A 13,540-nucleotide genomic window follows, 5' to 3' on the forward strand; every position below is an offset into this window, starting at 1 on the left:
GAATTGTCTTTGGGCTTATTTTTCTGGATAACATAAAGACATCAGTTGAAGCATTATGAAATAAGAAACCCTAGATGATCTTGCCTTTGTGTGCTGTGGAACCTTGTCAAGGTCACTGTTGTAACCAGTTTCTGGCTTAGTTTCGAAGCTAGTACTTAAAAATTAAAACTTCATTGTAGAGAACTTTGAACATATGCAGAAGTAGACAGAAGAGTATAGTGAATTCTCTCTCCTCATACCCAGGCCCAGCCATCTCTCACCGCCAGTCCTACTGCAATAGTACCACTAAGTACTTCCTCTCTGAAGAGAGAGCTTGGAAGGACACATTGCCTAAGATTGCATTTCAGTTATATTTGCAAGAACTTAAGTTAGGCTTTAGGAAGCCAGAAGGGCTCTGAGAACATAGACTCCATCGAGGGATTGTAAGAGATTTGAAAGAAAAAGTAGACATGTTTTTCTAGGCTATTTAGGGTCTACCCTACATGGGAAGTAAGGAGCAGACATTTAGGGCACCTCTTCCATCCTTTTGGCTGTATTGTGCAGAAGTTGGATAGGGTCTACCCTACATGGGAAGTAAGGAGCAGACATTTAGGGCACCTCTTCCATCCTTTTGGCTGTATTGTGCAGAAGTTGGATAGGGTCTACCCTACATGGGAAGTAAGGAGCAGACATTTAGGGCACCTCTTCCATCCTTTTGGCTGTATTGTGCAGAAGTTGGATTGGCTAAGTGTTGTAAATCCAGTACTGCCATTGACTTGCCTGCACATCTCTGCAGACGTACATGGGAAATTGTGTGGCAAAACAGAATATCCTTCCCCTAGACGTTGGTGGTCCACTGCAGGGATGGTTGTGAGGGGGAGCCCTGGGAATCTGGCTCTGAGTCTCTCCTTCTGGGACTAGATGCTTCCTGTTCCTGCATCAGCTTCCTGGAGTGTGGAACCACCATTCAAAGCTGTTAAAGACATGGAAGCGCCGTGGATGACGCCATAGCTCAGCTATGCCAGCATCTTAACCAAGGTTCCAGTTCCCGGAATATCCAGCCCTTCATTTCTTGGGGTGTGGGGGCCCAGTGGTCTGGCAGAAGTCATTCAAGCCTGACATTCTTTTGGCCACACCGTACTGCCTTAGATGAGCTTTTCTGTAGTAGTCTCCATCTTAGTTAGTGTTTTAAAATGGGAATGAAATGGTTCTTTGGTAACAAATTTTAGTGGAATAGTCTGAGAGAAACCAGCAGCTTCGTATAAAATGATCTCATTCACAGGTATTTAATTAGCACTCAAATTATATAACCTTTCTGCAAGTGTGAGGGAGCAGTTGGGCTGGCTGACCTTGAAAATCACTTTTGAACAGAGGAACATTTCCCTGTCTGTGATTAGCACACAGAGTGATCTGTTTTTCTAGGCTGTTGAGATTCTGGCTTAGGGTCTTTGTGGAATCTCTGCTTCATGAACGGGATCATCAGTGCACTCTTTACTGTTGTGTGTGGCTGAGTATATTTACTGCCATGCTTCATTTCCCTTTTCCTTTCCAGTATTAGAATACCTGAGGGAGATTCTAGGTTATTTAATGTTCTTATAAATAGATATATTGTTATATTATGGCAAGGAAAACATTTTGTGACTTAAAATTCTGTGTACAGGAAACCTTGATGATAGATGGGTTTGTAAGTTTGAGGCGTTAAATAAAAATGTGTGATCTGCAATAATTGTTCAGTTTTTTTTCCCCAAGTAGTGTGATGATGATTCATTTTACTAAGTCTCTGGGCCGCAATGCTGCTTGTCAGGGTGTTAGAAGAGGAAGACAGGCTTAGCGGTCCTAACGTACTAAGAGAAAAAGGCCCACATGATGTGTTTTAGAGATGGGCTGTATGTTGGGACCATTTGGAAGGTTGCTGGCCCTTAGCTTCCCTTGGTTCTATGAGTTTTCTTCGTCTAATCCTTTGTCTAAGTAGCCACCATTGTCCATTTTCAAGTAGGCACAGAATTCTCCTATGCAAATTTCCTGAGGTGAGAGGGTGTGGGCAAAACAGAAAACAGGCAAGGTATGTAAGGACCTGGCCCTTGCTTTACACTTGCTGTTCCAGTTAGAAGGCAGGATGCCCTCATGCCCGTGCCTGTGCTGTCAAGGATGGACCCCTGCCAGTGGGATTGGCTTTCTTCAATTAATACATTGACCAATTCATTGTATATGTTAAAATAACTAAAGGAGTGGAATTGGAGTGTTCCTAACACAAAGAAATGATGCATGCCTGAGGTGACGGACACCCCAAATACCCTGATGTAGTATTATACTTCATATGCCTGTATCAGAGCATCACACATATGCCATATATACACCTATTTGTACACTTAAAAATAAGAAATTAAGGCTGGGCATGGTGGCTCATGCCTGTAATCCCAGCACTTTGGGAGGCCAAGGTGGGTGGATCACCTGAGGTGAGGAGTTTGAGATCAGCCTGGCTAACATGGCAAAACCCAGTCTCGACTAAAAAATACAAAAATTAGTTGGGTGCGGTGGCAGGTGCCTGTAATACCAGCTACTCAGGATGCTGAGGCAGAAAAATTGCTTGAACCTGGGAGGTGGAGGTTGCAGTGAGCTGAGATCATGTCACTGCACTCCAGCCTGGGAGACAGAGCAAGACTCCATCTCTAAATAAATAAATAAGTGAGTAAGTAAATAAATAATTAAAAAGGTGAAAAGATTAGTAAACTGACACAGTGCTAGGGGCTGAGTTGTACCCCTCCAGGTGCCTCAAACTATAACTGTATTTGGAGATAGGGCTTTTAAACAGGTGAGTCCTGAGGGTGGGCTGTAGTCCATTCTCACTGGTGTCCTTCTAGAATGGGGAAATTTAGACACACACAGAGACACCAGGGATATACATGGAAGAAAGCCCCTTTGAGAATGCAGGAAGAAGGTCACTGTCCACAGGCCAAGGAGAGAGGCCTCAGGAGAAACCAGCCCTGCCGACACCTAGTCCTCTAGGACTGTGAGAAAGTCAGGTTCTGCTGTTGAAGCCCCCAGTGTGTAGTATTTTGTTTTAGCAGCCCTAGCAAACTAATACACACAGTGTTCAGACTAAAGCAAATTTAAATCACATCTTAGATGGCACCAATTAAGATTCCTGTTTTGTTCCTAAACACATATTGGCCTAGAGGTCCAAGGGCTGTGGCTCTGCCTGTGTGGGGGGCTTTCTTCTCAGTCCTGTGCTCCAAGGGCTCCCTGGGGAAGAGGGTGCCTTTGGATTCTTGCTTTGCCTGCACTGAGTAGAATGCTCTGAAGGCCTCCAGTGAGACAAGGCTGTGCGAGAACGTGGTGCGTGTGGGTAAACGCCTGTTTTTGAGGGAGACCATAAATGGAGGGAAATCCACTTTTTGAGATAATGTATTTCTTAATAAAACACCTTAGTTATGCAGCTTAAGCAAAATGAGTACATGTTTGTGTGAGTTCTTGGAGACCTGGGAAATAAGCGTCGTGCTACCCCAATACAGTGTTTGTTAACAGTGGGAAAATATTCCCGAGTAAGAGTGTAAAATTAATGAAGAATGCTTCTCTTAATTATCTTATTTGTTTGACCCTGAAAATGTAAGTTTATTATTATTATTATTATTATTTTTGAGACAGTCTCACTGTGTCACCCAGGCTGTCACCCAGGCTGTAGTGCAGTGGCACGATCATGACCACTGCAGCCTTAACATCCCAGGCTCAAGCCATCCTCCCACCTCAGCTTTTGAGTAGCTGGGACTACAGACTCATGCCACCACGCCCAGTTAAGTTTTTGTATTTTTTTGTAGAGACCCAGGCTGATTTTGAACTCCTGAGCTCAAGCACTGGGATTATAGGCATGAGCCACCATACCTGGCCCATAAGTTTATTCAGTTTTGTTTTGTTTTGTTTTGTTTGGAGATAGAGTCTCACTTTGTTGTCCAGGCTGGAGTGCAGTGGTGTGATCGTAGCTTACTTCAGCCTTGACCTCCTGGGCTCAGGTGAGCCGCCCACCTCAGCCTCCTAAGTAGCTGGGACTACAGGCGTGTGCCAGCACGCCTGGCTAATTTTTCACACTTTTTGTAGAGATGACCTCTCACTATGTTGCCCAGGCTGGTCTTGAACTCCTGGGCTCAAGTGATCCTCCTACCTCAGCCTCCCAAAGCACTGGGATTATAGGTGTGAGCCACTGTACCTAGCTTGTAAGTTTATTCTGTGATCCAGTGGGTTGGTTATGGTTTCTTTCTGTTGTTTTTTTTTTCCTGTTTTGTTCCCTTGCTTGCTTATTTTCACTCGCTTGCTTATGCCCCTTCATCGCTGTCTCTCACTTTTTTCTCTTTTTCTTACCCCTGACTTCTACCTGAATCCTAGGCGCTGGGCCAGGCTCTGGGGAGTCATTGGTGGATTATATAAGCCTGGCCCATGACCCCATTCAGTTTGCAGCCTGGTGGGGAAGGCATATGGGCATTTACAACATGGAGTGACAGATTCCAGATGCAGGGTAATTGGTAGTGCACAGGCAGGGACTGCAACCATGGGCCTCAAGGATGGTTTCCGAGTTGAGCTCTGATGGGCATGGATGAATGGGGGTAGGGGTGCGTGTCATGGTAGCATCTCTGGGTAGGGGAATGTATGAGAACGAAGTGGCAGAAGATCATCTGGAAGGATGGAGAGAGGGTCATCGTAGGTCATAGTAGAGAGCTGGGGAAGGAGTGATGGAGTTGGGGCTGGGAGGTCAGGAGTAGCCAGGCAACGATGGATGCTGAAGCCTTGTTAAGGAGTTTTGCCGTTAGGTTAAAAATGGCGAGAAGCCAGGGGTACAAAATTCAACAAATAGGAAAGGATGTAGCACACTTTGTCCCCCAGCCACTCCATTTCCATCTCTGCAAGTAGCTGCTATGCACCTACTGGTCTCTAGCTCTTTTTTGTTTTCCCTTGTTTTTATTTATTTATTTATTATTATTATTTATATTTTCTTTCCTTGTCAGGGTTTATTTCATTGGCTAACATTCATTCTCGACCTAGACAAAAACAATTAGATGATTATGACTTGCTTTTCCATCATCAACTTATTTTTTTTGTGTGTGAATAACCAAAAAATTTCTTCTTAACACTTTTTTTTTAAAGAAGAAGCTATAAATAAATAAAGCTTTAAACGATCCTGGGTTCAAGTTAAACAGTTCCAGTTCCCAAAAGGTTCACAGCCTTGTTTCGTAGGCAGTTCTGTTGTTCCTGGCTTCCCCCTCCAGGAGGGGACATTTGCAGGTTTGGGGGTCCTGGTGACTAAGCTGTTAGCTCCACTGCCTGCCTGCTTCCGTCCTCACAGTCCTGGGAGGGCCCTGGGTGGAGAGAGTCCTTACCATTTAGGAGATGCTGCTGGCAAAGGAACCGTTGACCCAAAGCAGGTGGCCTGAACGGGAAGTGCCAGGCTGGACACTCAGGGGCTGAGGGCACTACCAGCTGCCGCCGCCTCTGGACACCTCAGCCTGGCACTGGCCCTAGAGGAGACTGCTTTCCAAATGCAGCTAAAGAGACTGAGACAAGACCCATGCTTCCGTGTGAGTTGGGATGCAGGGCATAAGTTAACACATACTCCAATAAGTACAAAACAACCTGCGCTTGGGCCTGTGTACCCAGGAAGCCCATGGCCACGTGAGGCCACCTTGAGCCAGGGCCTCTGGCTGGGTGTCCACCTCCTGCCGGGAGGCCAAGATGTACCACGTGGCTTGTGCAAGACCCCACACTCCCCTGAACATGTTCCTCCTCCTCCCAGGAGTGCACCCACCCTAGTGTTGAGTGTCCCAGCAGATTCCCATTGACCCTGACCTCCCTTTGAAAGAACCACACCACTACATCCCCTTGGCACTCGCTTCCTTAGTGTGATGCATCCAACCAGGGAGGTGGCACTGTGCTGCGCTGGCACGCTGCCCACCCTGCCCAGTTGACCGCCCTGTCCTTGGACCCCAAAGTAAAATGGGGCTAGTGTAGGAGGCCTGAGGGTGGGGCCTTTATGCCAGACCTCCAGGGGTAGCAACCTCATCTGACCACACCTTCGCCTTCCTGTGCTGCAGAAGACACTTGCTCCCAAGCCCGTGGTGACCCACGTCTCCACCCCACGGTGGGGCAGCTGCGGTGGCTGAGTGAAAGCTGGGGCAAGAGAGAGGACCCCCGCCAACCCCAGCCAAGTGACCTGGAGAGCCCACTGCCCTGCCTCTGAGTCAGCCTGCAGCCTGAGCACACCAGTCTGCTCTCTGGGGGACCCAGGACGCCTGTGGGGGCCCTCGTAGAGACACCAGCCTGGCCTCCTAGGCATAAGGGATGGGGACAGGGCACAGGGCACGTGCTTACAACGGATATGCAACATGGCTTTTAGTAGGGCCATTGCAGCCAGTGGGAAAACCTGCAAGGCTGCTGGGAACAGAGAGCATGGCCAGCCTTTTGCCAGGGGGTGGGCAGCATGGGGAAATGCAAGGAGAGCCAGGGTGGAGAGGGCTGAGTATCTGGTGTCAGGGAGGCCACCTACAGCTGTTTTGTCCAGGCCAGTTGAGAATCTGAAAGCTCGAGTCCCTGTTCCTGGCCATCCAGAGCCACTGTGGTCCGAGGGTATGTCTCCTGGGCAGGGGCTATGGTCCCACGCTCCAGCCGATGGAAGCCTGATGAACTTAATCTACACTCTGGTGGCAGCAGTGGTATTTGAGCTCTTGAGTATGTGTCTTGGTGATGGGGCTGGGGCAGCCTGCTAGCAAATCCCAGTGGGTCATAAAGGAGAACAGAGGCAGAGGAGTGCTCGGTCCCCAGCCCTTCCAGTCTGATCCAGGTCTGCCTGAGTGGTCACCTTCAAAGGCTAGCCAGGGACTCAGCCACAAGTGGCAGCATCCCTGGCCAAAGCCTCCCCACTCCTGGGCTCCCAGTCGGTCCATGGAAGGCCGGCAATGCAGCTTGGGCCTACTCCCCAAACCCCTCCTTGGTCTGAGGACTGTGGGGAGTGGGTGGGGCCTGAATATCAGCTTTGGCCTCCTGACCCAAAGCATGAAGCAGGACCATGGGCCAGAGAGGGGAGTGAGCTTCCTAGGGGCTGGACTCAAGTCTTCTGTGCCTCAGATGGGGTGGTCCCTGACCTTGAGGGAGCTACAGATGGGTGAGCTGGGGGCTCCCCAGGCCTTGGGGCATTGGGGGCAGCCAGAAGAGGAGGGCCTATGGGATGACCTGGAGCTGGAACAGTTGCCAGAAGCTGGTCTCACTCGTAGTAGCCTGGACAGAGGAGCTAAGAGCAAGTGCTGTGTGAGTAGTTGGTGAGGGAGACACTCCTGGCCTGACAGGTCCACTTTCTACTGTCCTCATCTCTTGTGCAAACCTTCAGTTTTCGTGATAAATCCAAGGGGACCAGGAGAGCAGGCACAACACCTGCTCTGGAGGCCGTGCCCTGCCCTGCCCGTGGCATCCTTCGAGCATGCTTTCCTCTGACCCACTAGCTGCAGCTGTTGATTCCTCAAGCCCCCATCCCCACCCAGCCCCACTGCATCCCTGCTCTTTTTTTTTCCAGGAGGCAGCTACCTCTGGAGCAGGTTTGGGATGCTCTTCCCGTGACACTCTTGGGTGGACCTGTTGTCTGTCCTGTTTTACCCCTCACACTCCCCAAGAGGCCTCCCTGTGGCCACCACCGCCACTACCACTTCTCAATGATGTGGCTCATGTAGTTCTCTTTGGGCACGCGGCCCGGCTCGTCAGCGTCCTCCCGCGGCAGCGCCTGCTTGGCCTGGTGCAACAGGCGCTCCTGGCGGCTCCTTAGGCGCTGCTCCCTGCGCTCCAGCTGCCGCTTGTACTGGTAGGGCTGCTGGGAGAGGCCCTTGACTTAGTCATACAGCTACACGTCCAGGTCGTTGAGCTCCTCGATGCGGTGGATGGTGTCCTCGTCCATCTCCACGCCGCCCGTCCGCTTGCTGTTGTACTGCATGAAGGGCCGGGTGAACTTGAGGTTGAACGTCTGATCGAACAGGTACTGTGTCTTGCGCTGGAACTCGGTCAGGCCCAAGAAGGCCATGCCCCGCAGGTTCTTCTTGAAGCTCTCAAGCAGCAGCTGGGCCCGCTTGCCCTCGGGGATGAAGGACAGGTTGTAGTAGCTCACCAGGCTCAGGTCGGCCAGCATGCAAACTTGGCAGTTGTTGGCCAGGTTGTGCGGGCAGTCCGTGAACTCGTGCAGCGTGCAGCCCGACCAGTCCATGCCCTCGTAGTAGGGTGGCAGCTCCTCGGGCGTGGGCGTGCGCGAGTCACACATGTGCAACGACGTCTTCCACGTGGCACCCCCCTGCACATGTCGCCACTCGCTCAGGTAGCGGGACGTGGGGTCTCCTAGTAGGGTGATGTAGTAGAACTTCCTGGGCGTGCGCAGCGCGGCGGTCCAGCACGCCGGGCACGCAGTTGGTGAGCTCGGTCCAGTCGGCGTGCGGCCGGCAGCTCTAGCCGGTGGAGAAGCAGGAGAAGAGCCACGTCTCATGGCGGCTGGGCCGGTAGCAGGTGCACTTCTGGCTGGGCTGGTAGTCGCAGGGCACCTCGAGGCCTACGTTCTGCGCGAGGTGATGTCCGAAGGTGGTGCCACCGCGGCATGTGTCACCATCGCCTGGGCCCGGGCGCAGCTGCCTCTGCCGCCGCCTGTGCTCCGACCCCGCCTGGCTACTGGGCGCCAAGGCCACCCACAGCGGCACGGCCCCGACCCTCCGTGGCGCTGTGGCTGCTCCCCGCCCGGCCGGGCTCCCCGGTGCCGACTCCGCTCCTGCTGGGCCCCGGCCCCGGGCCTGCACAGCGCGCCTCTTGCCCCCTGCACCCGCCCTTTGCCCCCTGCACCCGCCCACTCGGCACCGAGAACGCTCCGCCCTTGTTTTCATTTAAACATTTATGCTAGAGATGGGTTCGATTGTGTTCCCCCTAAATTCATACTTGGAAACCCTAACCCTAGTGCCTCAGAACGTGACCTTATTTGGAGAGAGGGTCTTTATGGGGATGATCAAGTGAAAATGTGGTCATGAGGGTGGGCCTCATCCAGTGTGACTGCTGTCCTTATATGTAACGGGGAAATTTGGAGACAGACACATGTGAGAGGAGTTAATGGGAAGAGACTTAGGGAAAAGGCGGCCAGCTACCAGAAGCAAGGAGAGGCCTAGAACAAACTCTGCCACCACAGCCCTCAGAAGGAGCCCTTCCTGCTGCCACCTTGATCTTGGACTTGGAGCTTCCAAAACTGAGAGAATACATTTTGGTTATTTGAGTCACCCGGTTTGTGATACTTGGTTATGACAGCCCTAGCACGTTAATGCCCATATCAGAAGTAAGCAAGAATATGGATTATAAATTACGATATCTGCTTTTTTTCCATTTAAACTTTTTAATTCATTTAATAAATGAAAGCTTCAAGCATGCAAGACATAGGCACTGTAATGAATTCCCACACAGCTTCCACCCAGCCTGAATTAGCTTCGGCGCATCTTCCTTCATGCTGCCCCCGTCTACTTCCTCCACGCCCTGGTGCTGTTTGGAAGCAAATTCCAGACATCATTAAGTAGGTCACTATCTCCAAAGGTAAGGACTACATTTAAAAACAAGCACATGACCATTATCACTCCAAGGAGAAATGAGTTATATTTTCTTAATATGGTCAGTTAGTGTTCAGATTTCCAATAGCCTGAAATGTCATAATTTTAAAAATAGGTTGAATCACGATTCAAATAACATCCATATGTTGGAATTGGTGGGTAGGTCTTTTTAGTCTTTTAATGTTCGCCACTCTCCCTCTCTTCATCTTTCTTTTTTTACAGTTTCCTAGGCTTTTCTCCCCAAGTGTTTTTCACAACCTGTATTTTGCCGATTACATTCTTGCGGTGGTATTTAACATGTTTCACTATTCACAGTGTTTCCTACATATTGACATTTGGATCTAGATGGTTGGTTAGATTCAGGTTTGATATTGTTTTTGTTTGCTTGTTTTGGACAGTACTGTTTAATAGGTGGTGATGTGTTTTTCCATCAGGAGATGCATAATGTCTTTCTGTGTTATCAGCTATTGATAGAAATTTCATGTGTTATAAAATGTTATTTTGGATTAAAAATACGATTTAAAAACATGAATTCTTAATTATTCTTAGCTTTCAGGCCATACCAAAATAAAAACTATGGGCAGGATTTCACCCAGTGGCCATAGTTTCCTGATCCCTATTACCCGAAGAGGGCAACTCCTTAGACCACAGGGGTGCCAAAGTTCAATGTTACAAAACCATGATACATTGTTTTCTAAGGTAGTTGTGACACTGGCAGTGAATAAGCAGCTCTGCTTCCTGAAACTGGGGTCTTTACATTAGCGGTTCACTTGAAAAGAAACCAAGGCTATTTGGGGAAATGATTGATAGGAGGTCTGAAACAGAAACTATACAAGATATGCCTGGAACATCCCAGGGAGCAAGAACTCCACCCAGGCCTGCTGGGACCTTGTGGGAGGGCTTGGGAGCAAACCCCTTTAGAGGCCCTGCCTGCCAGAGACAGGACAATGGGAATGTCAATCAGAACAACCACAACGGGTGGAAGCCTGTGGGTGCTTTAAATTCATTAGCTCATAAGGATATCACAAAACAGTGATAGCAGCTCTTCGAACTGGTCGCTGCCAGAGGGTGCTAGTGAACCAACTCTTTTTTATTTTATTTTATTTTTTTGAGACAGAGTCTTGCTCTGTCGCCAGGCTGGAGTGCAGTGGTGCAATCTCGGCTCACTGCAACCTCTGCCTCCTGGGTTCAAGCGATTCCCTTGCCTCAGCCTCCCGAGTAGCTGAAACTACAAGTATGCACCACCACGCCTGGCTGATTTTTTGTATTTTAGTAGAGACGGGGTTTCACCATGTTGCTCAGCATGGTCTCGATCTCCTGACCTCATGGTCCCCCCACCTCGGCCTCCCAAAGCTCTGGGATTACAGGCATGAGTCACTGCACCCAACCACCAACTCATTTTTTAAAAACTGGCAAAGAAAGAGAAAGATTTAAGTCTCTTGTCTGCCTTTTCCTTATAACTTGAACCACTGGGTAACCAAATAGTAAGTGTGAGGAAATTTCTCTTTATGAAAGCATATCCACTAGTGACTGAACAAGGGATGACAGCATTAGAATATGTAGCATTTTGTAATCCCTAATGGATCTAGACATTGATCATTATTTCTTTTTATCTGTGGCCTTTAATTTTTTTTTTAATTGAATCCAAAAATGGCTTCACAGACAACTCTTTAGTTAATTACATATGGGTCCAGTTTCATCTGAGGTTCTAGAGATCATGAATCAGACAATTAGGCTGGAGTTGTAATGGTTGAATTAATAGGTAGTATTCCTGGCTTACCCTGAGTCATTACTGAGAAATTGCGTTCTCCAAATTACCTGTCTCTAAAACAGATAATTTGTACCTACCTCTTAGAGTTTCTCAAGTTTTCTGCTTGTTAAATCGAGTTCTAGATAGCTATTAAAATGCTTTGAAAACTATTAAATGAAAACTCACAGAATGTGCTGTAGAGATGCTGGGTATTTTTTAATCAGTGTCTTGGGTGAAGCATACGTAGTCCCCCAGACCTCAAGTGGTGCTTGCTCTCTATTTGTGATGGGAAAAGCTGCCTAAATGTATGGTGACGCCTGTGTTTGATGTTCTTTAGTAGGTGACTGGCTCATTTATGCACTTCTCAATGCTGTAGGCTGCATGTTAAAGAAAACTGTCTTTCTTCATCAGGTTCTAACAGCTGCAGTCAGGAACTGTGTCAGAGCCTGGTTTCTAGTTTGACCACGGCGGTATGGGGATTTTATTTGTGGTTCCGCAAATCTAGAATTTACTTCCTCTCTGTGGTTTCTGCAAACCAGTCTCACCTTCCAGCCTATGTTTGATTTCCTCATTTTATGGAAGTTTTTTTTTTTTTCATTGCTAGAGTTTTTTTTTTTTTTTTTAAGCACAGTGCTTTTGGACTCATCAAAATAAAAATACTTTAAAGTTTTAAAAAGGGGTAACTAAAAATGTCTACTTGAAGCTACCTAGTCAGTTTGTCAGGCATTAGTTTTAATGGGATTGTTAGATACTGAGGTTGAATAAGTGTGGTTCACACTGAGGAAATCTAAGGGAGAGTAGGTGCCCTGCAGCCCCTAGCAGAAGTAAGGATAGCAGAGAGCTAGGGCAAAGCTTGGCATAGTGCATTGTTCTTAACCTGGTTATACTCTTCATGCCTATCTAGTGACTCACAGAGGACACTGTCATGCATCAGATAATCGGGCTGGCATTCATACAGTCCTTATCCAGTTCTATAAGAAATGGGTAGTTTGTGATGATTTAAAAAAAAAAAAAGAGAGAAAGAAACAAAAACTCTGGGTGCAAGAGAGGAAAAAGTAACTCCAGATCAGCTTTGCGGAGTTTGAAGAAGTATAAACTACCCTAATTAATGACAGACTTGGGTTCAAAGGACAGTGGGCTGTTTTTAAGTGTTAAAAGTCAACCACGTCAAGGCGGAGCAGTGTGGTTTCGAGGAAAGAGAGGAGCTTGCACCCGGCACACCTAAACTCGGCCTGGCCTGCCACTGTTCCACCTGGGTGCGTGGACACATCAGTTTCTTCATCTGCGACGTGGAGCTGGTCGTATTACCTCAGAGATGTTGCGATGACCAAGTGAAATAATGCTGTATTTTATCAAATGTCAGATGAGGTTGATGATAAGTCACACCCTTATTTTTGTACCACTAAAAAGAAGAAATGCTGCCAGTTAAACTAATCTGAGGTGTGAGATGCACCTGAACTTCAGATATGCAGTGGACAAACTGCGTCTTCTTTTTCTTTTTCTTTTCCCTTAACCATCCAAATGCATTTTAAAAAATCAATAAAAAACAATGTCTGTGAAAGTGCTTTGCTATATAATCCTCAGGAGTCACATTTAATTTTTATTTTGTCAATCAGGGAAGTGAAGCACAGTTCTTCAGAAATAATTCCAGCAGTCTGGCACAACAGCACATGCCTGTAATCCCAGCACTTTGAGAGGCTGAGGTGGGAGGCACACTTGAGCCCAGGAGTTCAAGACCAGTCTGGACAACATAGTGAGACCCCCATCTCTTAATAGAAAAAAAAAAGAAGAAATTCCAGTGGGGAAGCACAGGCTTCACTTGTCTGGATGAGTGAACAGCTCACTGCAGGGAGGAAAAGAAGAAAATTGTCCCTCTTGGTCTTCATTCATAAGAATTGGCTCTCAGTGGCTCAGGCTCCTCACTTAGTTTAGGTTTTCCAGATGGACACAAGTGTGTCTGTAGTTAGGGAATTCTTGTTCTCAGTGAAAGCTGACTTCCTCCAGATTGGTTTTAAGAGGAATCACCTAGTTACCTCCTGTGTTAAATGTATGGGCTTTCCTCTGTTTTAGACTTTGTTGATTTAGAACTTGGAGGTTCTCGACACCCCTTGGTTAACTGTATTATTCTTTTTTTTTTTTTTGGAGACGGAGTCTAGCTCTGTCGCCCAGGCTGGAGTGCAGTGGCGCGATCTCGGCTCACTGCAAGCTCCGCCTCCCG

At 48.0% G+C, this 13,540-nt stretch overlaps 3 protein-coding genes and 1 pseudogene across 4 annotated transcripts in view; 2 read left to right on the forward strand and 2 right to left on the reverse strand.

The window, feature by feature from the left end:
• The first annotated feature begins 1,068 nt into the window (after positions 1 to 1,068).
• The window catches only part of LMTK2 (lemur tyrosine kinase 2), an 89,439-nt gene continuing 76,967 nt past the window's right edge, over positions 1,069 to 13,540 (forward strand). The window contains exon 1 of the mRNA XM_011956983.1: positions 1,069 to 1,261. Coding sequence (XP_011812373.1) covers positions 1,246 to 1,261 — 16 coding nt within the window. The 5' untranslated portion in view covers positions 1,069 to 1,245. The remainder of the gene's footprint in view (positions 1,262 to 13,540) is intronic.
• Positions 1,358 to 13,540, forward strand: part of LOC105522455 (60S ribosomal protein L34) — a 14,106-nt gene continuing 1,923 nt past the window's right edge. Inside the window, exons 1-3 of the mRNA XM_011956982.1 lie at positions 1,358 to 1,368; positions 3,776 to 3,780; positions 5,339 to 5,346. The gene's annotated coding sequence lies outside the window, so the exon portion shown is untranslated. The remainder of the gene's footprint in view (positions 1,369 to 3,775; positions 3,781 to 5,338; positions 5,347 to 13,540) is intronic.
• LOC105522453 lies at positions 4,962 to 6,647 on the reverse strand. Its single transcript, XM_011956981.1, has one exon. It carries the CDS (start codon positions 6,365 to 6,367, stop codon positions 5,423 to 5,425), a length of 945 nt encoding a protein of 314 aa, XP_011812371.1. The 5' UTR covers positions 6,368 to 6,647; the 3' UTR covers positions 4,962 to 5,422.
• Positions 4,962 to 8,867, reverse strand: LOC105522461 (annotated as a pseudogene). The gene has a single exon (XR_001003450.1). The product of XR_001003450.1 is annotated as a heparan-sulfate 6-O-sulfotransferase 1 pseudogene (transcript).

The sequence above is a fragment of the Colobus angolensis genome, unplaced genomic scaffold (assembly GCF_000951035.1).
Source record: "Colobus angolensis palliatus isolate OR3802 unplaced genomic scaffold, Cang.pa_1.0 Scaffold43, whole genome shotgun sequence".
Classification (NCBI taxonomy): domain Eukaryota; kingdom Metazoa; phylum Chordata; class Mammalia; order Primates; family Cercopithecidae; genus Colobus; species Colobus angolensis.

Bases quoted from the DNA above. Each gene is read 5' to 3' on its own strand.
- LOC105522453 (XM_011956981.1), bottom strand. From the start codon at position 6,367: ATGGCCCTACTAAAAGCCATGTTGCATATCCGTTGTAAGCACGTGCCC.